The sequence below is a fragment of the Tachyglossus aculeatus genome, chromosome 14, assembly GCF_015852505.1.
Source record: "Tachyglossus aculeatus isolate mTacAcu1 chromosome 14, mTacAcu1.pri, whole genome shotgun sequence".
NCBI classification, from domain to species: domain Eukaryota; kingdom Metazoa; phylum Chordata; class Mammalia; order Monotremata; family Tachyglossidae; genus Tachyglossus; species Tachyglossus aculeatus.
The window spans coordinates 5097539-5125427 of record NC_052079.1 but is presented as its reverse complement, the minus strand read 5'-3'; the positions used below and the strand labels follow the sequence as shown (position 1 = coordinate 5125427).

General features: G+C 40.1%; 1 protein-coding gene across 3 annotated transcripts; it reads left to right on the top strand.

The window, feature by feature from the left end:
* Window positions 1-600: 600 nt before the first annotated feature.
* KLHDC1 (kelch domain containing 1) lies at window positions 601-27169 on the top strand. Of its 3 annotated transcripts, none has more exons than XM_038756145.1 (13): window positions 608-762; window positions 11292-11362; window positions 11646-11763; window positions 12211-12329; window positions 14390-14468; window positions 15347-15430; window positions 15927-16010; window positions 16880-16938; window positions 18073-18185; window positions 19064-19136; window positions 22613-22697; window positions 23357-23409; window positions 24151-27169. In XM_038756145.1, the coding sequence occupies exons 1-13, from the start codon at window positions 646-648 to the stop codon at window positions 24320-24322; spliced, it is 1227 nt and encodes a 408-aa protein (XP_038612073.1). In that variant the 5' UTR covers window positions 608-645; the 3' UTR covers window positions 24323-27169. The 3 variants fall into 3 exon arrangements, with proteins under 3 accessions (XP_038612074.1, XP_038612073.1, XP_038612075.1); XM_038756147.1 differs by lacking the exon at window positions 608-762 and adding an exon at window positions 10266-10284; XM_038756146.1 differs by lacking the exon at window positions 15347-15430 and having other exon boundaries at window positions 601-762.
* The last annotated feature ends 720 nt before the right edge of the window (window positions 27170-27889 follow it).

Genomic DNA, 27889 nt, shown 5'->3' with positions numbered 1-27889 from the left:
ATATATGTATAGATGTTTGTACATATTTGTTACTCTATTTATTTTACTTGTACCTATCTCTTCCATTTATTTTATTTTGTGAGTATGTCTGGTTTTGTTCTCTGTCTCCCCCTTTTAGACTGTGAGCCCGCTGTTGGGTAGGGACTGTCTCTATATATGTATATATGTTTGTACATATTTATTACTCTATTTTACTTGTACCTATCTATTCTATTTATTTTATTTTGTTAATATGTTTGGTTTTGTCCTCTGTCTCCCCCTTCTAGACTGTAAGCCCACTGTTGGGTAGGGACTGTCTCTATATATGTATATATGTTTGTACATATTTATTACTCTATTTTATTTTGTTAATATGTTTGGTTTTGTTCTCCGTCTCCCCCTTCTAGACTGTGAGCCCACTGTGAGGTAGGGACCGTCTCTAGATGTTGCCAACTTGGACTTCCCAAGCGCTTGGCCCAGTGCTCTGCACACGGTAAGCGCTCAATAAATACAGTTGATGAGGAGGAAGAACGAACGGGCGCCATTACGGCTGAGGGGCGACGACGCGCGGCTTCCGCTTTCCTGCTAGTTTGGAGCCTCGGCGCTTTCCGTCCGTCCGTCCGATCGGGGCGGCCGTTCCCTGAGGAGAGGGGCTGACGGGGCCTAATGGCGGCGGCCGCCGCGACGACGGCCCAGGACCGGCGGTTCTGCGTGGCCGAGGAGCGGAGCGGACACTGCGCCGTGGTGGACGGAAATTTCCTCTACGTCTGGGGGGGCTACGTGGTAAGGACCGTCTCTCGATGTTGCCAATTTGTACTTCCCAAGCGCTTAGTCCAGTGCTCTGCACATAGTAAGCGCTCAATAAATACGATTGATGATGAATTTGTACTTCCCAAGCGCCTAGTACAGTGCTCTGCACATAGTAAGCGCTCAATAAATACGATTGATGATGATGATGATGAAGGCCTCCTCCAGGACTGAGCCCCTTCCTTCCTCTCCCCCTCGTCCCCCTCTCCATGCCCCCCATCTTACCTCCTTCCCTTCCCCACAGCACCTGTATATATGTTCGTACATATTTTTTACTCTATTTATTTTACTTGTACCTATCTATTCTATTTATTTTATTTTGTTAGTATGTTTGGTTTTGTTCTCTGTCTCCCCGTTTTAGACTGTGAGCCCGCTGTTGGGTAGGGACTGTCTCTAGATGTTGTCAGTTTGTACTTCCCAAGCGCTTAGTACAGTGCTCTGCACATAGTAAGCGCTCAATAAATACGATTGATGATGATTTATTTATTTATTTTATTTGTACCTATCTATTCTATTTATTTTATTTTGTTAGTATGTTTGGTTTTGTTCTCTGTCTCCCCATTTTAGACTGTGAGCCCACTGTTGGGTAGGGACTGTCCCTATATGTTGCCAACTTGGACTTCCCAAACGCTTAGTACAGTGCTCTGCACACAGTAAGCGCTCAATAAATGCAATTGATTGATTAGACTGTGAGCCCACTGTTGGGTAGGGACTGTCTCTAGATGTTGTCAGTTTGTACTTCCCAAGCGCTTAGTCCAGTGCTCTGCACATAGTAAGCGCTCAATAAATACGATTGATGATGATGATGATGATGATGAAGGCCTCCTCCAGGAGGCCTTCCCAGACTGAGCCCCTTCCTTCGTCTCCCCCTCGTCCCCCTCTCCATGCCCCCCATCTTACCTCCTTCCCTTCCCCACAGCACCTGTATATATGTTCGTACATATTTTTTACTCTATTTATTTTACTTGTACATATCTATTCTATTTATTTTATTTTGTTAGTATGTTTGGTTTTGTTCTCTGTCTCCCCCTTTTAGACGGTGAGCCCACTGTTGGGTAGGGACTGTCTCTAGATGTTGTCAGTTTGTACTTCCCAAGCGCCTAGTACAGTGCTCTGCACATAGTAAGCGCTCAATAAATACGATTGATGATGATGATGATGAAGGCCTCCTCCAGGACTGAGCCCCTTCCTTCCTCTCCCCCTCGTCCCCCTCTCCATGCCCCCCATCTTACCTCCTTCCCTTCCCCACAGCACCTGTATATATGTTCGTACATATTTTTTACTCTATTTATTTTACTTGTACCTATCTATTCTATTTATTTTATTTTGTTAGTATGTTTGGTTTTGTTCTCTGTCTCCCCGTTTTAGACTGTGAGCCCGCTGTTGGGTAGGGACTGTCTCTAGATGTTGTCAGTTTGTACTTCCCAAGCGCTTAGTACAGTGATCTGCACATAGTAAGCGCTCAATAAATACGATTGATGATGATTTATTTATTTATTTTATTTGTACCTATCTATTCTATTTATTTTATTTTGTTAGTATGTTTGGTTTTGTTCTCTGTCTCCCCATTTTAGACTGTGAGCCCACTGTTGGGTAGGGACTGTCCCTATATGTTGCCAACTTGGACTTCCCAAACGCTTAGTACAGTGCTCTGCACACAGTAAGCGCTCAATAAATGCAATTGATTGATTAGACTGTGAGCCCACTGTTGGGTAGGGACTGTCTCTAGATGTTGTCAGTTTGTACTTCCCAAGCGCTTAGTCCAGTGCTCTGCACATAGTAAGCGCTCAATAAATACGATTGATGATGATGATGATGATGATGAAGGCCTCCTCCAGGAGGCCTTCCCAGACTGAGCCCCTTCCTTCGTCTCCCCCTCGTCCCCCTCTCCATCCCACCCATCTTACCTCCTTCCCTTCCCCACAGCACCTGTATATATGTTTGTACATATTTTTTACTCTATTTTACTTGTACATATCTATTCTATTTATTTTATTTTGTTAGTATGTTTGGTTTTGTTCTCTGTCTCCCCCTTTTAGACGGTGAGCCCACTGTTGGGTAGGGACTGTCTCTAGATGTTGTCAGTTTGTACTTCCCAAGCGCTTTAGTCCAGTGCTCTGCACATAGTAAGCGCTCAATAAATACGATTGATGATGATGATGATGAAGGTTCCCAGACTGAGCCCCTTCCTTCCTCTCCCCCTCGTCCCCCTCTCCATCCCCCCATCTTACCTCCTTCCCTTCCCCACACCACCTGTATATTATGTATATATGTTTGTACATATTTTTTTACTGTATTTATTTATTTTATTTGTACCTATCTATTCTATTTATTTTATTTTGTTAGTATGTTCGGTTTTGTTCTCTGTCTCCCCGTTTTAGACTGTGAGCCCACTGTTGGGTAGGGACTGTCTCTATATGTTGTCAGTTTGTACTTCCCAAGCGCTTAGTACAGTGCTCTGCACACAGTAAGCGCTCAGTAAATACGATTGATGATGATGATGATGATGACCGGGCCGGGAGGGCGGAGCGGAGCCATGGACGGGGGAGGGGCCGCGCAGGCCGCCCTCCCTCCCCCCGTCCGTCCGTCTCCTCAGGAATAATAATAATAATAATAATAATAATAAATGTTGGCATTTGTTAAGCGCTTACTATGTGCAAAGCACTGTTCTAAGCGCTGGGGAGCTGTGAGCTGGGGAGCTGTTTTAGACTGTGAGCCCACTGTTGAGTAGGGACTGTTTCTATATGTTGCCAATTTGTACTTCCCAAGCGCTTAGTACAGTGCTCTGCACATAGTAAGCGCTCAATAAATACGATTGATTGATTGGTTGATTGGGGAGGTTACAAGGTGATCAGGTTGTCCCATGTGGGGTTCACAGTCTTAATCCCCATTTTACAGATGAGGTGACTGAGGCTCAGAGAAGTTAAGTGACTCGCCCAAGGTCACACAGCAGACATGTGGCAGAGGCGGGATTCGAACCCATGACCTCTGACTCCAAAGCCCGGGCTCTTTCCACTGAGCCACGCTGCTTCTCACTTGCCCTCAAAGGGGCTGCCCATCCTCCATCAGTCAATCAGTCAATCAATCAATCGTATTTATTGAGCGCTTACTGTGTGCAGAGCACCGTACTACCCGTACGTCTCCTCAGGAAGCGGCGGACGCTTTCCCTCAAAGGGGCCGCCCGTCCTCCGTCCATCAATCAATCAATCAATCAACCGTATTTATTGAGTGCTTACTGTGTGCAGGGCACTGTACTAAGCTCTTGGGAAGTACAAGTTGGCAACATATAGAGACAGCCCCTACCCAACAGTGGGCTCGCATGTATATATGTTTGTATATATTTATTACTCTATTTATTTATTTATTCATTTTGTACATATCTATTCTATTTATTTTATTTTGTTAGTATGTTTGGTTTTGTTCTCTGTCTCCCCCTTTTAGACTGTGAGCCTACTGTTGGGTAGGGACTTTCTCTATATGTTGCCAACTTGTACTTCCCAAGCGCTTAGTACAGTGCTCTGCACACAGTAAGCGCTCAATAAATACGATTGATTGATTGATTAGACTGTCTGATCGCCGTCCATCTCCAAGCGCTTAGTACGGTGCTCTGCACACAGTAAGCGCTCAATAAATACGATTGCTTGATTGATTGATTGATCTCCTCAGGACACCTTCCCTCCTAGGCCCCTCCCCGGGCATAGCAAGGTGGACGTGCCCCTGTCCGCCTCTCCTCCCTCCCTCCGTCTCATCCATTCTTTTACTCAGTCCTATTTATTGAGTGCTTACTGTGTGTGTACGAAGCGCTTGGGAAGAGCAAGTTGGCAACGTATAGAGATGGTCCCTACCCAACAACGGGCTCACAGTCCAGAAGTCTCCTCACAGTCTCAATCAATCGTATTTATTGAGCGCTTACTGTGTGCAGAGCACTGTACTAAGCGCTTGGGAAGGCGGGGACACCTTCCCTCACAGGTCCCTTTACGGGCCGAGGGGCCTCCGGGATCGAAGTACCTTTTTCTGCCCTCCTGTCGGTCAATCAATCAATCAATCGTATTTATTGAGCGCTTACTGTGTGCAGAGCACTGTACTGAGCGCTTGGGAAGTACAAGTTGGCAACCCCGTGGGCCTCCCCACCGAGCAGCCCTAACTTCCCCATCACCACTATCCGTGACCCCCAACTACCGCCCTTCGTCCATAATAATAATAATAATGGCATTTATTAAGCATTTACTATGTGCAAAGCACTGTTCTAAGTGCTGGGGGAGGTTACAAGGTGATCAGGTTGTCCCACATGGGGCTCACAGTCTTCATCCCCATTTTACAGATGAGGCCACTGAGGCACAGAGACATTTAGTGACTTGCCCAAAGGCATACAGCTGACAAGTGGCGGAGCCGGGATTTGAACCCATGATCTCTGACTCCAAAGCCCGTGCTCTTTCCACTGAGCCACGCTGCTTTTCTGGAGGCTCCATCTCCTCAGTAGGCTGGGACACCTTCCTTCCTTCCTTCACCTCCTTCCTTCACCTCCTCCAGGAGGCCTTCCCAGACTGAGCCCCTTCCTTCCTCTCCCCCTCGTCCCCCTCTCCATCCCCCCATCTTACCTCCTTCCCTTCCCCACAGCACCTGTATATATGTATATATGGTTGTACATATTTATTACTCTATTTATTTATTTATTTATTTATTTTACTTGTACATTTCTATCCTATTTATTTTATTTTGTTGGTATGTTTGGTTCTGTTCTCTGTCTCCCCCTTTTAGACTGTGAGCCCACTGTTGGGTAGGGATTGTCTCTATGTGTTGCCAATTTGTACTTCCCAAGCGCTTAGTACAGTGCTCTGCACATAGTAAGCGCTCAATAAATACGACTGATTGATTGATTGATTGATTCGAAGGTCCGTCCACGGGCCATTGGTCCGCCAAGATGGAAGAGCCCCCCTCTTCCTCTCCTCCCTCCCTCCATTCTTCTCCTAGGAGACGGGGGGGGGGGGGGGGGGGGGGGGGACGGACGGGACACCTTCCCTCAAAAGCCCCCCCATGGGTCGTCCAAATGGCCCCCTCAACGACTTTTTCCTCCCCCCTCCCGTCGTCGGTTCCCGTGGGCCTCCGCGCCAAACAGCCCTAACTGCCCCATCACCATTGTCCGTGCCCTTGACCCTTTCCTCTCGCCCCGCCAACTTCTGATCCCGTAACCGCCCCTCCTGACGACGCTAAACCCATCAACCGCCCTTTCCTGTCAGTGGTCCCCCCACCTCTTCTCCCCCACCCTCCCCCCAACAGTAGTCGGTCAGTTAACTGTATTTATTGAGCACTTACTCTGGGCAGAGTTGGGAGCATACAGTATAACAGAGTTGGTAGACATATGCAACCGTCTCTATATGTTGCCAATTTGTACTTCCCAAGCGCTTAGTGCGGTGCTCTGCACATAGTAAGCGCTCAATAAATACGATTGATGATGATGATGATATGCCCTGCCCATAATGACCTTTCAGTTTAGAGGGGGAGACAGATGTTGATGTCCATGAATTATAGCTATGTAATAATAATAATAATGTCGTCCCCCTCTCCATCCCCCCATCTTACCTCCTTCCCTTCCCCACAGCACCTGTATATATGTATATATGGTTGTACATATTTATTACTATATTTATTTATTTATTTACTTGTACATTTCTATCCTATTTATTTTGTTGGTATGTTTGGTTCTGTTCTCTGTCTCCCCCTTTTAGACTGTGAGCCCACTGTTGGGTAGGGACTGTCTCTATGTGTTGCCAATTTGTACTTCCCAAGCGCTTAGTACAGTGCTCTGCACATAGTAAGCGCTCAATAAATACGATTGATTAATAGTAATAAAAATGATGGTATTTGTTAAGCGCTTACTATGTGCCAAGCACTATTCTAAGCGCTGGGGAGGATACAAGGTAATCAAGGTTGACCTACGTGGGTCTCACAGTCTTCATCCCCGTTTTACAGATGAGGAAACTGAGGCAGTATGTACCGGCTGTGGGACTGAGGAAGGGGTGAATAAAGGGTGCAAATCCAAGGGCAAGACTGACGCAAAAGGGAGTGGGAGAAAAGGAAATGAGGGCTGTAGTCGGGGAAGGCTTCTGGGAGAAAAGGAAATGAGGGCTTTAGTCGGGGAAGGCTTCTTGGAGGAGACATGCCTTCAATAAGGTTTTGAAGGTGGGGTCATCTGTCAGATATGAAGCAGGAGGGTGTTCCAGGCCAGAGGTAGGATGTGGGCAAGAGGGCAGGGGTGAGATAGACGAAATCCAAGTACAATGAATACACTGGCATTAGAGGAGCAAAATGTGCCTGCTGGGTTGTAGTAGGAAAGCGGCAAGGTGAGGTAGATGTGGGCAAGGTGATGGAGTGCTTTAGAGCCTATGGTAAGGAGTTTGTGTTTAACTCTTCACCATTGGCTTTAAAGCACTTAATCACCTTGCCCCCTTCTACCTTACCTCGCTACTCAAGTACTACAGCCTGCCTGCACACTTCATTCCCGTAATGCTGACCTCACTGTACCGCCACCTCATCCATCCCCATGCCAGCCTCTCGCCCACATCCTTCCCCTGGCCTGGAATGCCCTCCCTCATATCAGACAGATAATTGCTTTCCCCCCCTCTTCAAAACCTTATTGAAGGCACATCTCATCATCATCATCGATCGTATTTATTGAGCGCTTACTATGTGCAGAGCACCGTACTAAGCGCTTGGGAAGTACAAATTGGCAACATATAGAGACAGTCCCTACCCAACAGTGGGCTCACAGTCTCAAAGGGGGAGACAGAGAACAAAACCGAACATACTAACAAAATAAAATAGAATAGATATGTAAAAGTAAAATAAATAAATAAATAGAGTAATAAATATGTACAAACATATATACAGGTGCTGTGGGGAAGGGAAGGAAGTAAGATGGGGGGATGGAGAGGGGGACGAGGGGGAGGAGAAGCCTTCCCTGACTAAGCCCTCCTCTCCTCTTCTCCCACTCCCTTCTGCACCGTTACTTGCTCCTTCATTCATTCTCCCTCCCATCCCCACTGCACATATGTATATATCTGTAATTTATTTATCTTTTTTTATATTAGTGTCTGTCTCCCCCTCTAGACTGTGAGCTTGTTTTGGGCAGAAATGTGTCCGTTGTTATATTGTACACTCCCAAGTGCTTAGTACAGTGCTTTGCATACAGTAAACGCTGACTGAATGAATGAATAGATCAGCAACCACTGGAGGTTCTTGAGGAGTTGGGGAACATGGACAATATTTTTGTAGAAAAATGATCTGGACTGAATTATGGACTGGAGTGGGGAGAGACAGGAGGCAAGAAGGTCAGCGAAGAGGCTGACACAGTAATCAAGTTGAGATAAAATAAATGCTTGGATTAACCTGTTTGCAGTTTGAATGGAGAGGAAGGCATGGATTTTGGCGACGTTCTAAAGATTGAACCGACATGATTTAGTGACACATTGAGTATGTGGGTTGAGTGAGAGAGATGAGTCGAGGCTAACGCCATGTTAAAGGCTTATGGTTCAGAAAGGAGAGTGGTGCTGTCAACAGTGATGGGAAAGTCACGGGGAGGACAGAGTTTGGGCGGGAATATACGGAGTTCTGTTTTGGGTACCTTAAGTTTGAGGTGCCGACAGGACAGGCAAGTAGAGATGTTCTGAAGGCAGCAGGAAATGTGAGACTGCAGAGAAGGAGAGAGGGGAAGGGGTCTGACCAAAGAACTACTTAGAGCATCTGACTTGGTAAACAAGCCCTACAGGAATCCTGAAAATAGCTGGCTAACGTGGGCAGCATAGACTGAAACCGTTACCAAGGTAGCTATTCTGGCAACCACCAGCTGGTTTTCAGTGTGGCACTGTGTCATAACATCAGCACTATCCCGCGGTCACTTTGGTTGTAAGTAGGTTATGAGCATATAAAAGTTTTGCATATGTGTCGCAATATGCTTCCCCCTGCCTGCCTACTCACTTCTTGCATTGCTTCAGCAGGAAAGTGATGCGTGGCATTGCACAAATCACTAATGCTATAATCAATTTCTTCACACAGGTCCTTGGTCATGAAGTCTTAATGACTTGATTGAGGCTAAACCATCATTTATGATGGGGATTCCATCTATCATCTCACTCAGATTTCTTAACATTGTATCTTGTAACTTAGCATCTCATCTCATATGGAGTGCCTTTTTGCACTGTTTCACAATATTGGCATCTAACTGGAAGCAGCATGGCCTAGTGGAGGAGAATAGGCCTGGGACTCAGAGGCCCTGGGTTCTAACCCCAGCTCTGTCATTTGCCTGCTGTGTGACCTTGGGCAAGTCACTTAAATTCTCTGTGAGCCAGTTCCCTCATCTGCAAAATGGGGGTTCATTTCTTTCTCTCCCTCCTACATAGACATGGGACCTGACAATCTTGTACCTACTCCAGTGCTTAATCCAGTGTTTAGCACATAGTAAATGCTTTACAAATACCACAGTTATTAACTGCTAATCAAATCCCTATTTTTCCATATTCCTTAAGCAGTAAGAAATCTAAATCTAAGGAACCACCATATACACCATCAATCAATTTTGTCAAAGCTGTGTACTGAGTGCTCGGGAAAGTACAGTTGAATAAGATGCATTATCCATACCTTTTCGGAGCAAGCAATCTAATTGGGACAGCTGATAGTCACGAGCCATAAAGAAATTATTGAGACAACAGAAAGATGCAGCATTTCAGCTAGTGGTAGCAGAAGATAAATATAAATTAATACGAATTGAGAATGTGCTAAAGGAAGGTGTATAAACGTAAGTGCAGAGTCAACTATTGGATGAACGAGGTGGGTTTTCCAGAGAACTTGAAGATGGGGTTGTTGTGGTTACAGGAGAGAATTCCAGATAGGAGGAAAGCATGATAGGGAGTCAGGCGGGAGAGTTAAGAATGAAACAGTGAGATGTTTACTGTGGGAGGAATGATGAGTGCAAGATGGGAAGCTGTGGAAGATAGTGTCGAAAAGCCAGTGGTCAGAAGTTCCTAGTACAGTAAAGCTCTAAAAATTAAGAATTAAAACCAGCCATTTTAAACATAATTTTAAATACAGACCTATTCAATTTAGCGATTTCTACCTCCTTAAGTAAAACTTCAGAGGAAACACAAGCAGTAGTTTTTTCATTAAAATGTTATATGTAGGGTCTCTCATTTTACTTTGTTTTTGGGGGTGGCGCCTGGGAATTTTTCAAAAACAGGTAAAATTGAGGGGGGAATTAAAAAAGATCAAATGATATTTTTTGAAAAAAAACCCACTGACAATTGTCTGCAAAAATTGGTATTAAAACAAAGTGGAAGTGCCCCAAATCATTATTATTTTTTACTTTCCTCTAAGCATTTATTGTTGTCCTTCAGAGTCAAAGAAGACACCACTAATGGTGAAATTGGGTGCATTTGGGGCTGAAAAGTCCAAGTCCATTGCAGACCAACCACCCCAACAACCCTACACAAATCATGGTGCTGACAGGTTTGTTGTCTGTAGCACTGGTACTGTTTTCACTTTTACTTCCTTCTCGTACAGTCCTTACAAATTTCCTTCTTGACAAGAGCCACTCTTGTGAAGGCTAGGTGCCACATTGTTCATTCAGTCATATTTATTGAGTGATTTACCGTGTGCTGAGCACTGTACTAAGCGCTTGGGAAAGTTCAATACAAGAAACAGATACATTCCCTGCCCACAACGAGCTTCTATTTGCGATCCTCCAATCTTCTCTCCACTAATTTCAAATTGTACTCCTGGTGTTTATCTCTTCTCAGAAACCACTTTTTTCACCTATTTATTTGGTTCTTTTGGTTTTTCACTTACTTTATGTGTTGACTTTCAGTGCAGGACATCTCCTTGTTCCAAATCAGTTTCTCTTATTTCTTTAATGATACTCAGAGTTGAATGGGGACAGGAACTTGATAGAGGCAGAGTCAGAGGAGGATAAAGGGAGAGAAAGGGAAGAACACTAGGGAGAAAATGGAGAGACATAGAGATGGGAGAGTATTCCCTTTTCTGGTCTTCTTTCTCTTATTTATGCTTTACTATTCATTCCATTCCATATCCAAAGGCCAAAGCTACATCTCTCCCTTTTAGAGTTCCCACTTCAAGATCTTTTTCACCCCCAGAAGCATTCTTAAGATCCCTGAACTTGACTCTGGTAGACATTCAAAATGATTCTGCCTCCTAAGAATGCTGGTCTCTTCTCCTATCTTGCCTTCTGATGAACTCGCTAAATTGAATAGGTCTGTATTTAAAATTATAAGTTTAAAATGGCTGGTTTTAATTCTTAATTTTTAGAGCTTTACTATACTAGAAACTTCTGATCATTGGCTTTACTCTCATGAGAGAAGCTGAACCCAATTCTATATCATATATATTGTCTGTTATTTTTGGAGCTAAATAACATTAGAAATAATTTTGTCATTGTATTTTCCCAGTGCAGTGATGTATGTTGACCATAAGTGACATATTTTTTTTTACATTTTTAGTCCATTGAAGATAATGAAGTGTATTTGCCAAATGATGAAATTTGGATTTATGAAATTGACAGTGGATTATGGTAAGCTACATTAGAGTTAATAAAATGATAGGATCATAGGTGTATGTATACTAATATTTACTGTAGATTATTTATTTCTATAACTACATTTATGTTGGTTAGGCCACAGGTCTCCTTAGAGCTGCATCAGAGGGTATTGTACAGTCATTTTTCAGTTTAATAAAATGGATTAAATAATTTGGATAAAAAGTCACAGTTGTCCCTAAAAAAAGTGTCTGGGGCAGGGGTGATTGTTTTCATTGCCTATCAGGAAAGTTATGAGTTCCAAATTATTTTTTTGCAGGACAATGCAGCTAATGGAAGGAGATTTGCCTACCTCCATGTCAGGAAGTTGTGGTGCTTGCATTAATGGAAATCTGTACATATTTGGAGGATATGATGACAAAGGATACTGCAACCGAGTAATGCATTTTTTAAAAATTCAGGCGTGCGTTACATAAAATATCCCACTTACAGCTTCATCTCAGGGGATTACAAATATTTTAAAAACAAACATATCTAAAGTATGTGGTTACACTTCACTTTTATGGTGGGCCTGTTTCTTTTCTGGATTTAAAGTTTCTGAGCTGACCTAAGCAAATAATACCCAGTGGCTTCAGAATAAATAAGCTACCCACTAAAACTATCAGTGGGGCTAAGAATGGAATGAGAATAAACATATTTTATTTCTCCTATCATTTTTGTTTCCAAAGATAAAAAGTATTCTCATTTTAGTGGTACCTTTTTTTTAGTTCATTAACGGAAAAATGGGCACCTCAGTTTACTATGTTCATTACAAATGCTTTCTCTTCCCTATTTGACTTTTCAGTGGGCTGCCTGTGTTTACCATGGTTTCTCTTTTTTTCAAGCTGTATTTTGTTAATTTACGGGCAACTGATGGAACATATGTGTGGCAAAAAATTAGTAACTTTAAAGGACATCCACCTACACCACGTGACAAACTCTCCTGTTGGGTGTATAAGGACAGGTAATGCTGGTAATTATCTAATTCTCAGAACTAATTCTAATTGCACCTTAATGGCAAGATGATTTTTTTTCCCTCTCCCTGCCCTCAAGCACTGTGAATTTCACGTGACATTTCCTAACATAGGATAAAATTGGAATGTCACTGTCACAGTGGAAACAGCATTAGCAAATTCTTGTTCCGTTACTCTAAATGCAGTGAGATTCTTTTCCAAAAGCAAGACAAATCATGATCTCTTTCATATGCCCTAAAATCTGCTGAGATTATATTTATGCTAATCATTCATGGTCTGTATCTGGTTTCAGATCTCCGATAGGACATAGTACATTAATTAATTACTGATTCCCAGTGATTGCTACAGTCTGGACAGGAGCTTCAAGTTATCTCTAGTTTCATGATGATTACTGTTTCTGAAGAAAGATAGGATTTTCTTCAGTTCTGTCATTTCAACTATGCCTGGGAGGGGGCTTTCGGTCCTAATGGATCCGATCCCTTTGTGTATACAGCTTGTATCTAGTTTTATTCTGGCCCAGACAGTTTTCTTTTATTCCCCTTACTTGTCAAAAAATTCCTATAGCTTTTATAGTCTTCTGTCCTGAATCCTGTCCATGTGCCTTGCCTTAAGTCAATGAGCTGCTGGAGTTTTGTCTGTTTTTTTCTTATAAGGGTAGGTTTTTCCTGGTTTCCCCGGGACTTTGGCTTTTTACCTGACATGCCAACTCCCCCAACTTTGTGCCAAGCAGGGATCAACTTCCATATGCCAGTCCAATGCCACGGGGTCTCTCCTTACACTTTTTGTTTAGCTGTAAACCTGCTTCTTGGGGTGGAGGGGAGTTCAGCCATTGTGGTCAATGTGGTTCCACTAAAAGGTGGGATAACTACATTCTTTTCAAAAGAATAACAAACACATGCATTGTGCCAGCACTGACGGGCACCAACTGTACTGTTGATAGTGCAGTTCTCCAAACATCCAGTTCACTACCATTCCCTACTTACCATCACGTCTTGGACAGCCACCTCTGCCATCTGCTCCCCTTATTTTTTTTTAACCCAATTAGAGGTGAAACTTGGATGTAAAGTAAGCTTATAAGCTTCAAAAAAATACAAGGTAATGGAGTTTTCAAGTGCCTTTTCTATCCAGAGAAATTCACACGAGTATGTGTCCCAGTAGAGTGCCTTTGTTTCCTTTCCTTGTAAGGGAAATGCCATCCATACTGGTTATAGCTAGGTTCCCATGTAAATGTCTTCATTTGGTTATTTTAGGGTTTAAAATCTGGCGAGGTCAGGATCATCAATGTGATAGTGCTCCATCCGGGCAAAAGTGGATTTTAGTATAATGACATTCTGCAATATCGGAACACACTTCACTGTTTGGAGCTTGATTTAGTATGGTTCCAGCATTTAGTACAGTGACTGGCACATAGTAAGTGCTTAACAAATACCATAATTATTGTTGTTGGATATGACATATATATCCTCTGAACTTTAAGCTCGCTGTGGGCAGGGAATGTGTCTGTTTTGTTGCAGTGTACTCTCCCAAGCACTTAGTACAGTGTTCTGCACACAGTAAGTGCTTAATAAATACGATTGACCGACTGAATGGATGCTATTCTCAGTCCTTCGGAGTATTTGGTTTCTCACAATCCAGTTTCAACCTAATGGGAGGGAAAATGTAAAGGAAATATTTTCTAGGTAATGAAGCTTTCCTCTGTTTCTCAAGAGTTGGTCTTTTACAGTTTCTTAGACCCATTCCCCCCTGTTCTGAATGGCAGATAAATTCACCATTTGGTGTTTGATTTAGTGTGGTTCCAGCACTTAATACAGTGTCTGGCACATATAGGTGCCAGGCTAGTATAGATTTGTGATAAAGCTGAAATAACTGTATGTAGTATTGATCTTTGTATGCCTTCAACCCCTTCGTCTTAAATAGTTCCCTTCAAAGTAAGTGAGACTCAAGATCAATAAATTTAGAGAATAAAAGGGCATATATAACAAAATATCTGTCTGAATATATTCTTTATTTTGGTGAATGAATTAACATTTGGAGTTTTTTAAAATTATAGGTTAATATATTTTGGTGGCTATGGATGTAGGAAACACTCTGAACTACATGATTGTTTTGATGTTCATGATGCATCTTGGGTAAGAGATTTCTCACTGGTTTTGTGTTTTTGTTTGTTTTTTTTAAACTTTCATTTTTGACTTGTTCTTCAGAGGATTCTTAAACCATTCAAAAATGATGAAAATCCTACTTGTATAAATTAAATCTATTTAAGGCCAATTTTTAAAAAGAAAAATCTCTCCTTGTTAATTTTAAGAATGCTCATTTTCTGTTTATTTTACCTGATCATTCTCTTCTTAGAAATCCATTCTCTTTTCTCCATTTATAATGCTAGTATTTTGGGGTATCACTTCTCATACCTTCTGCAATAAAAGTGGAATTCTTTAGAATAAGGAAGAGCAATCTTTTTGGCTCTTGAGCCATGTTTTGTAATGCTAATGGGCAGTTGATCAGTGATCAGTCAAATTTAACGGGAGGGTTGATCTGTGAAATAACTCTGGGTCTGCCACATATACAGTTTGTGACCCCCTCAAGACCCTGGTCTCAGGGTCATAATGCATCAGGAGGCTGCTACCTACATCAGTGGCTGGAGCAAAGCAAGAAAAAAGCCCTTCACGGGGTGGGGGGAGGCTGTTTATATAGCCCAGATTTCCCAGATAATACTCTACCCTCCAGTTAACGCCCAGCAGATTGAATTGTTGTGAAAATATTTGTTTAAAAAAGCTTTGGGGATTAATAGGAGTTCTGTAGAAGCCTTTCTATGAAAAAAGACTCCCTATTTAATCAGTGTGTATACTAGTTTTTAATCTGTTAGATTTACATATGCATTGATTCTGGGGTAATTTTAATCTGTTTATTCTTCTAATATAGTTTGACATGTTTAACCTGGAAACCTATTTAAATGAGATCATTTTGTGTAAAATAAAGGATTGTTATAATTTTGAAAATATTGTTTTAGGAAGGACAGATATTCTGGGGGTGGCATAATGATGTCCATGTTTTTGATACAAACACACAAACGTGGATTCAACCAGAACTTATAGTGAGTATTATTAATAGTCACTTTTAATTATCAATCGAAGGTATTTATTGAGCACTTACTGTGAGCAGAGCACTGTATTAAGCACTTGCACTGCACTGCGTGCTTAGTACAGTGTAAGGATGGTTACTAATCAATGCATTGAATCTGCTTTCTCAATGTGGCAGTCGAGGGTCTCGGAGAGGATACGGACAATAATATATCAGATCCCCTCCGGAGCAAGTGAGCTCAGCACTCAGAGCTGTATGACTGCCTCCACTTCTACAGAGACTCGGTTATTAAGGGTCCAGGGCAGTGGAGGGGGAAACCCAGCTCTGTCCTAAAAAGCTGGAATGGGTAGTGTAGGTTGGGGGCAGGATTGGTGGTGGTATATTGCTGGGGTAACACTGCAGTGGGGATGGGGAGGCTGCTTACCCCTCCTTCCTCCTCACGTTCGCCCTGACCAAAGGTCGGAATAACCAAGGGAATAATCTAAAACGTTCTGTGTTCACATTTGCAGCGTGGAGTTCCACCACAGCCTCGAGCAGCTCACACTTGTGCAGTCCTGGGAAATAGGGGCTACATGTTTGGTGGGCGTGTCCTGGTTAGTTTATTTTTAATAAATCCTTTTTGGTATGTGCAGGCCTTCATGGAGTATCGCAGTAGTGTCCTCCTCAAGTGGGGAAGGCCGAGGGCGGGGCAGTTCTAGAGAGAGAAGTTACCACTAATATTTGCAAGTACTCAGTTTCTCACCTGAGCCAGGTCATCCATACTGCGGTAGTAGGTTCCTATCTGAGGACACAAACATTTTGGAAACACTTGTGTTCCAATCATTCAAGCGGTCAACTATATTTGAGTCCTTACCGTGTGCAGACCACTGTACTATGCACTTGGGGAAAGTCAGTACGATAGACCAGGTAGAAACAATCTCTGCCCATAAGGAGCTAACAGTTTAGAGGAAGAGATCCAGGTAGAAACAATCTCTGCCCATAACAGTTTAGAGGAGGAGATGGATATTAAAATAAATTACAGAGGCAGAGTGTAAGGCAATATACATAAGGGTGGTGGGGCTGAGGGTGGGGTAAATATTAAAAGCTTATCTTTAAGTGAAAACAGTATACATTTAGTATTTAGAAGAGGGACAGGGAACCACTTAATTCTCGTACAACACAAAGCTCTTGTAGCTTTTCTGTTAGATCACCTCCCATATAGGTGACAGCTAGATGAGTGGTTGGGCGACTCATGAAATGTCAATGTCAAAAAGTCCAGATGGTACCACTAGAAAGGAATATTATTTTAGTAGAGCTCCTCTTGTAAAGTTTAGAATTGAATATAGAACATAAGAGCTTCCAGTGTTGAGCAAAATAGATGTTTATTTTTACATATAGTATTACTTAAAATTGTTATGTGAAGAGATGTTTGAAATCAGCAGTAGTGTTTCGTGTCTGATTTAACATTAATGTTTTATTTTAGCAAACTAGAATGAATGATTTGCACTGCCTGAATTTAGATACTTGGACTTGGTCTGGAAGGTAAGCATGTAACCTAAGAATAACTAAGTTTTTAGGTAATGAAATGTATTCATCATTAGCAGCACCTTGGTAGAATAGTTACTGAATGACCGTAATATGTTAGGAATGATATGTAGTCAGATTGCTTTTAAAGATCCTTTTCTAAAAATTAAGATTGACTGTTACAAGCTAATAATTTTAAAAATATAATTGAAACTAATTTCTAAATTGTTTCCTTTTCTCCTGTGATGTCATCTAATAAACCATTTCGGACATTTTTATAACTGAGAGTTTACCACTGGTCTCTTCCAGAGTAAAATTAGGTTGTATCTAGACCTTCTGCTTATGTTTCTTTAACATTGCAGTTTTCCATGTTTACAAACCTCAGAAGTTGGTACTGGGATTAGAAATGTTTTAATATAACTGAGAAGCAGCATGGCCTAGTAGATAAAGCATGGTCCTGGGAGTCAGAAGGACCGGGTTTCTAATCCTGGTTCCGCCACTTGTCTGTGGTGTGACTAACTTCTCTGTGCCTCAGTTACCTCATTTGGAAAATGGGGATTAAAAGTGTGAGCCCCATGTGGGACATGGAAAGTATCCAGCCTGATCAGCTTGTATCTCCCCCAGCAGTTAGTAGTGCCTGGCACAGAGTAAGTGCTTAACAAATACCATTAAAAAAAAAAAAACCCAAAAAACTGAAATTACTCAGTAGTCTAATTGTAAGTAATTATTTTGATGGAAGGTGCCTCAAGAAGAATTACAAAAAAGAGAAAATAGGAATACAAAGGTGATCTTAGGAAAATAGGCATGGATAAAGAAAATGTAATTTAATACAGAAATAAAGAAAAGTTATAAACTCTGAAAGAAATTGATAGAAAGCATAAGGGATGCAATTTTATAGAATTAAAGAATGGTGTTTTCTAAACAGTAGGAATAGGATATCTGTTAAACAGTTTGTCTTGGATTTCCACTTTAATGAGAGGCCAGGTGTCATTCAAGCTGGAAATCAAATGCAAGTATTTATACAGTACTGTAGTGTAACATGGGATACCAATTTTATGATACATTTTTGAAGCAGAAGGTAATCCAAACTCTTTCTGTAGGCTAATATGGTGATAGCCTTGTTTTCAAATTTCAGTATTTTGTTCTATCTAGAATTCATATCAGTGGAGAGAAACCAAAACATCGATCGTGGCACACTCTGACACCAATAGCTGATGATCAGCTTTTTCTATTTGGTGGGCTAAGTGCCGAGAATATCCCTCTAAGTAAGTAAAGTATTTCATCTAAAGTTTGGGCTCCACTTGCAGCACTACCACTTTAAAATCCATGGGATATCTGTCTTTTGTCCCCTACCCCTGTTTTCAGTTGCCATTCCTCAGTTTTCTAATGCCACACATACCACCAAGATCTCCCGATTTTTTCATTTCCCGGTCTCCTTTTTTTTTCTCAGCTATAGCCATAAGGGATGAATGCCTATCTTTAGTATATTAGTGACTCATCTGTCAGGAAAGAGGATGTTTTTTTTCCTAGCTCCAAGGTGAGGTAAGGTGTGAATACTAGGTTTCTAGCATTTGATGCAGTTCTTGATGTTACGCTGTGGTTTGGAAGTTCTGAATGCCATTCCCAGAAGGCTGTGGAAATGAGATGTGTGAAAGGTGAGCTGTGAAGTTGAGCTTCCTATACACCGTCCCACTTCAAAATTATGAAGGAAGAAAGTATCCAATTGGACTAAATTATTATTCCTGGTAGCAGCGAGAAATACAAATATTTCTCTACCTGAATTGTTATGTCAGTAGGAGGAACTGAAGATAAACGTAGATGCTCTCACTTCTTGAAATACTCTAAAAGTAGGTTTTTCAGGTAAGACAGATGTTCATCTGAAATTCAAATAGCTAAAGATGACTTTTTCCACACATTGGGACCTCTTACAATGATCTGGTTACAACTGTTCACATGTAATGTTGGGAATAAATTGCTCACCTTTTGGGATAATTTTGTTCTAACAGACCACAAAGTTTACCATGTAGTTCACTAGAGCAGTAATTTACCAACTGATACAAAATGTGGCAGGGTAGGAGGAAAACAGAGGAGTGGAAATCGAAGAACCTTATTGAGCTTTCTAAAGCTTTCTACTTATTTGCAGGTGATGGGTGGATTCACAATGTCACAGTAAATGGATGGAGACAACTTACACGTTTGCCTAAAACTAAGCCCAGGTATGATTAATGAATTAGCAAACAATGAAATATTTGAATGTTTTAAAAGTGCTTAAATGAGCCCCTCAATCAGAGTATCTGCTAGAGAAAAGAAAAATATTGATCCTTTTGATATCAACTTGATGTTCCTTGATGAATTGACTGGATTATTCATTTATATTCCATTATGAGAAGTATTTTTATGCCACTTAGCCTTATTCCAGAATTCTCTCTTTTCTATGTTTTCTTTGGAAGTAATTGGATAGTTTTTTCTTTGCAGGCAAAATGGTACAAAGGTGAAATCAGTCATACTGTTACATAGTTGTACATAACTAAGGGACGGGTGGGAGCAACAAGTTGAGAAGGCTTTAAACTTCCTTCTTCCATGGAAATATTGCCCCAATTACAGCAGCCTTGCATATAACTGATTAGCCTGTTAGCCGTAGGTGGATTCTCAAATAGCATATTGGGAAAGAAAAAGAATTCTCATTCTTAAGAAATTGCTATTGCTGAGTATTTTGAGGGGGAGAGGTAATTTGATCCAACAAAGGGGCCTCAGTGCAATCAATTTGGAGATTTACATCCAAATTACCCTTAGTGTGAAAAGTAAACTATATTATTTTTATTAGTTAATTTATATGAACTATTTGATAGCGACTGATTACCTGAATAATAGATAAACTGAATAAAATGATTTGAGATGAAAAATTATAGAAACATTATTGTACTCTTAGAGTACAAAAAAATTTTAATTGAAATTCTATTTGAATAAAGGGGGACAAGTTTTATCTTTATATTAAAATCTGGAAGACGTTTGTGTAGTTTTTTTTAATTCAGCATAGCAACTATGTAAATATTAGAATTGTTTGGCATTTTCAATATGAATAATTCTTTATCAATCTGTGAATCACAGGGTTTTTTGTGTGCTTATTACTTAATAATCACCCCACCTACAAAGTCCTCCTAAATTTCCAGCGTATCCTTCCCTGAAGTAATTATCAGTATCTTGAATTTTAGCAACCCTTTCAGTGCCTCTTGCCCATTGGTATTGACATAGAATGCTTATGTGTTCTATATTTTATTGTACATTCAACTTTACTTATTCTGTTTACACTGGTTACATTTTTATGTTTGTCTCCCCTATTAGAGTGTAAGTCCCTTTTTTACATCGTATTCGTTCATTTAATCATGCTTATTGAGCGCTTACTGTGCACAAAGCACTGTATTAAGCACTTGGGAGAGCACAATACAACAACAAATAGACACATTTCCTGCCCACAGCGAGCTCATGACTACTAATACTCCTATGCTTCCTACTATTCCAGTTTTATTACCTCCTCCTGTATTTTTCCTGATCCACCATTGCCAGCCCAAGACCTTCATCTCTCTTTCCCTTCCTTTGTCAAGCCTAGAGACTCTCTAATGCTTCCACTTAAACTTCAGTCCATTGAGTACTCTTAGCATCCACACACTGGCCATTCCTGAATTTTCTTTATCCTCAAGCCACTTCTCATACCACCCAGTTCTAGAAGTACTTGACTACCTTCAGCCACCCTCTCACCTTTTTATTTTCCCAGTTTCTGCCTCTCTCCCATTCTCTATACCCACCTTTGCTTCTCTTCCCATCACTACCCCCACCTCTCTCCTAATAGCTTTCTCATCCTACTCACTCCTTCTCCGCTTCATAGTTTCCTCTAAATTCCCCACGCACTTGCTGCTTGGGAGGTAACCCTCCGAGCCGATCATAGGGTTAAGCATCAACCCAAAGCGACTGCTTATGTTCTAAGTGGAAGGCACATTCAAGGGCAGTGATAAATTCGTTAAATATGAAAATGTAACTCCCACAGTGTTTTTCATTCATATAAGATGGTTAAAGTGAGCCAGGTTATCGTTTCTTGAATACATTTGTAATGGTGATTTCTATTTTGAAATTTAATCATGCAAAGAAAACCAAATTTGTAATGGAAATGGATGTTTTTGTTTTGAAAATATTTGCTTCAGAGATTATTTTGTATGTTCGCTAGAGCGGTAGACCTTGTATCTGTATAATCGTAAAGTAGAAGACCTGTATGAAAAGATTGATTGTAATGCAGTTGATTTCATGCGATTAATGTGCTTTATTAGAATATTTAGGTGATAAGTTAGAGCAGCCGTGAAAGGACACACATTATCAGTCTGTAGGAAAAACATCAGGTTGCAAGCTAGAATGTCACCAAAGTCAAGTCAGGAAAGGCTTTCCAGTGTGCTTCGATCATCAAGTCAAGGCCAGAGTTTTCCTAAGGCAGATAAGAGACAGATCTATCTTCAGGTATGAGGTGAGGAAGAGAAAAGGTGGGATACAGTTTAGTGTAAGGAGAATAGTGAATATTTAATGAAATTATTTTTTAATTAAGAATTTAGTTTAACTGCATTGAATTTGTGCCAATTTTTCCTGTGGGGTCATTTCAATCAAATGTACTGTTTCCTCAAACAAAACTCTAAAGATACAATTTTACCTTGGGATTCTCAAATACTTATGCCTGATATTTGAGGGAAATGTTTTCCCCAGTTTCCTGTATGTTTTCCCAGAGTGTACCCCTGGCAATCAGTCAATGAGTGGTACTTATTGAGCGCTTATTGTGGGCAGAGTACTGTTTTGAGCGCGTTAGAGGGTACAATACAACAGAGTTTGTTGATGCGTTCCCTTACCACAAGGAGATTACAGTCTCTCATGGAGCTCTTGGCTGAGCATTTAAGGGAAGCGTTTTCCCAGTATCTTGTACATTTTCCCAGAGTACATTCCTGGCAGAATGGACGCTTTCAATCCCAGAGTCCGTTAATGGCAGAGTGTGCACTCATGACGCCTAGGGTGCACAAATGCCAAAAAATGGCTAAAATAAGCTTTGTTGTAATTTCATTTCTTTTGTTATATTTTAAGGACTCATTTAACCATATCATTGTAGTCTTTTAAAACAAATCAAGTCTCAAGACAAAATCAGTGGTTTATTTTCCCTCTGAAACTGAGGAAATTGAAATTTAATATTGAAGGCAATTTTTTTGCCAAGTGTTGGTATCTCTTGAAATAGTTATTTTTTTAAAAAAAACTTTGTAAGCATTAATTTTGGTAATAGTATGAAATTTGCTAATTGTTTTGTTTGTTTTTTATTCTTTTGGGGTATAAGAAATCAAATTATGTGATCGAGACCTTTTTGTAAGGACTCGTAAATTTAGTTTAGTAAGCTGTTTTGAATTGTAAGCTTCTGATGTTTTTATAGTTATAGTTACCTGATGTTTGAGCGCTTACTGTGGGCAGAGTACTGTATTGAGCGCTTTAGAGGGTAACTTTGAAAATATAATCAAGTGTAGGGGAATCACTTAAGATTGATGTTAATTGTCATGTAATGATATATTTTGCTACACAAATTCTAATGATTGGGGCTTTCATAAATTAGTTCTGTTTTATTTGTGATGCCACATGACCCCTTTTACTGTAATTGACTCATAATTTTCACTTTCAGGTTATGGCACACAGCCTGTCTGGGAAAAGAAAGTGAAGTATTGGTGTTTGGTGGGAGCAAAGATGATTTGCTTTACATGGACACCGTATGTACATTTTCTTTTCTTGGGCCATTTTATATATAAGACTACTGAACTAACACTTAGCTTGCAGTTAAAGGCAAAAAAAAAAAATAATGTAACACTGCAGTCAAGAATTTAATTCCACAGAAGTCAGTCAGGTGTTCCCGGGGCTTGCTGTTTATTCCCTCGAACATATGCAGTGTTTTGTCATTCTTTACTTGGAGTAGGTAGCTTTCATAAAGGGGTTAACTGGTGACAAAGTAAACAGTGAGTTGGAATTTAATTTTTGGCCTAGTGATTTATAGTTATACATAAAGCTATTCATGCTCAAACTCGGAGCCCTTAACAGATTATTGTTGAAATAGACTGTGATGATGATTAGCATGAGTGTAGGCTCCCAAGTTCTTAATACAATGCTCTGCATACTGTGGGCACCCAATAAATATAATCAATTGATTAAATGACCTTAAGAGTCCATTCTTAGTGTTCACTACCCGGTTGCCTAAAGCCTTTACCTAGATCTTTGGTGACTGGAAGACTTGTTATTTCCAAAACCGTTATTTATATAATCAAAAAGGTTTATAATAGATCATGTTTTTCTGTGTTCCTCACAAACTAAGAAAAAACTGTGAGCCTACTTAACTCTCTTCCTAATTTCAGATTTTTCTCTTGTTCTTGAATAGGGCCACTGTAACGATTTAATAATTTTTCAAACTCAGCCATACTCACTTCTCAGGTAAGGTAACGTTTTATATCTGCATCAGAGGGTATATAGCATGTGGTATTCATTCCCTTTATTATATGGTTGAAGTGTTTTTTATCCACAATGAATAGAGAAGAGTTTGTACACTTCAGGGAGATATGGACATTAAGGGAAAACCTTCATTTTCCTCTGCACTTTTGCGGACCTTATTCTCCCCAGTCACACACCCACACATTTATCCAAACCTCCCTGCTCCTCAGCCAGAGTGGGAGGAAAGATTGCATGGACATGTGAAGGAAGATGTCAACTTCCAGGTGTCATTCTCTATCAAAATTATGTGGGTTGATGAATATTTCAGCAGACCTACATGGGTATATTTCAAAAGAACCAGATATTAGTAATTTTTTTTCCTCTCACAGCGATCTCATTTGAAATTGAAGTTTGAGAGTTTATCAGTTTTGAAATTGAAGTGTAAATTTTGTACTCACAAAGTGTTATGCAAGATACACTGATTTAGTTTTCCAGTTGCATGTATTTTTATACGTCCATCAGATTTATATGTTATGTACAGGAATTTTAATATGACATAAAATATTTTTCTTGTTAATATTGAAATACTCAGCACAACATGTCCTAAATGAAATGGCGACAAATGACCACAGATCACTTTTCAAAAATGTTGTTTCCATTTATTTTTAAAAATAATTTGTAGACTTTTTCTTATAGTTTTATTTTCTGAGTGTATGTCTTAGTAAATGCTGATATTTGTTCCAGGTTATGCCTCGACTGCATAGGTAAAAATGCTATCATATTAGGAAATCAGATCTCTTTTTTACCTTCCAACCTTCTGCAACAAGTGCTCAAAAAAATAACATTTTGGGCTGCAACTACCCATCGACAAGAACGAAAAGCACAAATAGAAAAAATGGACCATAAATATTACTGAACAACAGATGTAATTACTAACCACTTATACATTTCACATGTTCTGCATTTAAAAAAAAAAAAGATTATCAGTAGAGGACTTCCCAAAGCAAAACCATAGACTTGATTTCAAATGCAGCCTTGGGAACAAGGAAACCATTGTACATAGGAAGTTTCCCTGAGGCACAAAAAATAATAGAAGTTTGTTCAATATGAGTGGTAGGTTCATTTACTATTATATGCGTGGGACTTTAAGGCCACTTTCCACCTGAGCTACATTAAAGAAATTCTTCCTGAAAGTCGGATACCAAAAACCTACCGATGGGATAAAAATTTAAGGATGAGACAACTATTTGGCTTATAAGGCTAATGAGTATCTGTAAAGGCAGCATTTATGGTTGGTCTATGCAACACTTCAAAGCAATTTGTAAAAATATGATTTACCGTATAAAAATGCTTCTTGGGTTTCTCCCAGAGCTAAAATGGATGAAAAACAAACTCAGTAAATTGACTACAAGAAGATACTCACCCTTATTCTTTGAGGTGGTGCTCAGGAGATAATGGGAATCTGACCCTTTTATTTCTAGTATTTACATCCAACCATATAATAGCAGACCAGGTAAATCTGTCAGTTATTATGAATAACTTTAACTAGACCCCATTCTCTTTTACATTCAAACGAATCCCTTCCCCTCCGCCAAATCCTATATTTATTCTAGAACTGAAACCCCCTCTCAAAAAGTCCCCGTACTGGTATCTGAAATTTGATTTGTAACATTTAAACATTATTACAATACAATATTAGCTATTTCTAAATTGAAATGTCATTCCAAATGCAGACTGTAATATAGTTTAATTGTTTCTCTGGTCATTGAAACTTTTGGAGGTCTATTTTATATATACTGATTTTGGGATGTGTAAAGTTCTATTTATGTATTGAAGTAGTTTATGTTTAAATTTATTTATTGAACAAAGCACATAGAGTTACTATTTTCCTATTTATTTGGTCAGTGTGAACCACTTATTAGACCTATATGTGCAATGTTTGTTAATGTTTTTGTCATTTTTGGAATCTGAGTGGTAAATATAGAAAAAGGCTCTTTTTGGAATGCATATTTTAGAAGAAATTATTTTATGACTACATAAAGATCCATATTCATCTTTTCAGAGTTAATTCAGTTTAGCGTATTATACAAGGAAGTGGTATTTGCTGTTTGGGGTTTTGACTTTTTAAGTAAGGAGATGACCATCATCCAGTTATGAGGTATTTTATTCGTAAAGGCATTTAGGACAATTTACTCCTTGGAAGGTGATTGGAATTCTTAATCCTGCCCTAGATGGTGCTTGAGTTTCATACTCAGCTGCCCCAAAATCCTTACATACAGTAGAGGTGCCCCCTTTACCTGTTAAAAAGTAGCAAATGATTTTGATCTCGGCACCTTCCAAACTGTGTTAATCCACACCCTCCAAACAATAAAAATTCTTGCATCTCTTTGCAATATCCTTAACTTGCAATGCAGGAAACAGACTGGTCTTATTTCAGTGAGAAGTGATCGATACGGACAGTGTGTCGCTTTCAGGAGGGACGGTGGTTCCAGTAAAAATTGGCAGTGGGTGGAAAGAACCACTCGAACAGCATAGTTAGCAGTGGCTGGAATCCAGTCCCCAGCCAGGAACTGCACCAAAATATTCCTGCTCCTGTGAGGCTGCAAGAATTCCCACAGAGATGGCTTTCCCGCTGCCAGGCGGAGCTGGTTGACTGGCTTCTCTGGATTTGTGCCGACCCCTTCCACCTCTTCCAGGACTATAGATCTGAAACTGGTGGCTAGTTTCCATAAGGTATCCACTTGGCAATGGGTAACTACATATAGTTTAGAGCTCCCTATAGCTCGGCCTTTGGCAGTGGGGACACCGGTCTGATTGGGAAGTGGTGCGGGAAGGGGCAAGGGCTGAATTCTTCTGCAATATCTGACACAGGTCCCTTCCTCGTTTTCCCTTTGCTATATGCAACTCCTTTTTTCATGGCTCATGGCCACATCAGTGAGCTTCAGCTACTCTCAGCCACTCAGTGGTAGTTCTCTAAGTGGTTGTTTCAATTAATCTTTTCCGATTTGAGACCTGAGTCACCACTGTTTGTTTTTTTTTTTGGTTTTTTCAAAAATTAATATCTTGGAGCAGAAATCTTAAAAGTAGTTTTGAATTGACTGCTGCTAGAAAGGCAAGAGCAGCAGAAGGCCCAGTGAAATGCACACACACACACACGTGTGTGGGGGGCCCAGTATTTTATAAAACACCAAAATGTTAGGCCCAAAATACTTTTGGGCATGAAACGGACGCTTTACTGTAACTTATTTGTCTATTTATTTTCTACTTGGATGGGACTTCACTTCCTTTGTGTTGCTAATTTAAGTTACTACTGACCAATCCAAATCTTACAGCAAGGACAGTTTATATAGTGAAAGGATCATACCAATTTCACTTGTGGCTTTCAATTTTCAAGTCACAATGACATCTTGTTTCTGAATTGTCTGAAGGAAGGATGCCCTTTAAATGAAATTTTAATAGTTTTTATTCTGTGTTTCTATGGAAGTTTTGGCATTTCATCAAGGTCCTCAAAATGTTGTTGTTTTAAATGTTATTCTGTAGTATGTTTTTTTGAGGACAGAGTAAATACTCATAAGTGATATGTTTCACAAGGAAAAGTGCAAGCAGTATTGCAAGAATATTGGGTCTACAATATGCTGAAAGAAGAAAACTTAAAGAGAAAGAGGTTTTTAAAAGGGGACTGCTTATCAAGCATCCACTCAAATTTACTTCCAGATATTTTTAGCTCAAATGTTCTGTTTTAATAAATGTGTTCTGAAAAAAATAGTGCATTCTTTTGTGACGATAGAATGTGTGCATTTTGGAAGCATATAGACACAGTTTGTAAAAATGTCAACAATAGTGTAGGGAAAACTCGAGTTATCCAATCCCTTTTCCTTTTAAGTCTATTACTTCCTACCAGGTGCCCCATTGCCCCTTCTATGTCCCCAACTTTCTGTGCCATTAACGGTATTTCCTGAGCACCTACTGTGTTCAGATAAAGCAGAGCTCTGAACTAGACAACTGAGAACATACACTAGAAGTTAGAGGTAGCTTTTGATCTTTGTCTTTACAATTATCAACACTAACTCTAGTTAGGGGATGCTCTATAAATGCTGCTCCTTCATCTCCTCCTCCTTCTCCTACTGCTATTAATTTTGGTATTTGTTAAGTGCTTAACTGTGTGCCAAGCACTGTCCTAAGCGCTGGGGTAGGTACAAGATAAGTGGGTTGGACACATTCCCTGTCACACATAGGGCTCACAGGCTTTATCCTCATTTTACAGATGAGGGAACCGAGGCACAGAGAGGTTGTGAGAAAAGTTGCCATAAGAGACTTTTATCATTTGTAGAAACTTTCCAAGTGCTTAGTACGGTGCTCTGCACACAGTAAGTGCTCAATAAATACAATTGAATGAATGAATAAAGGAATTTCATACAGAGATTCTGGAGTGGATCTAAATTTATAGCATTTACCTATTTCTCAATCTCCCAGTACTCAGTAT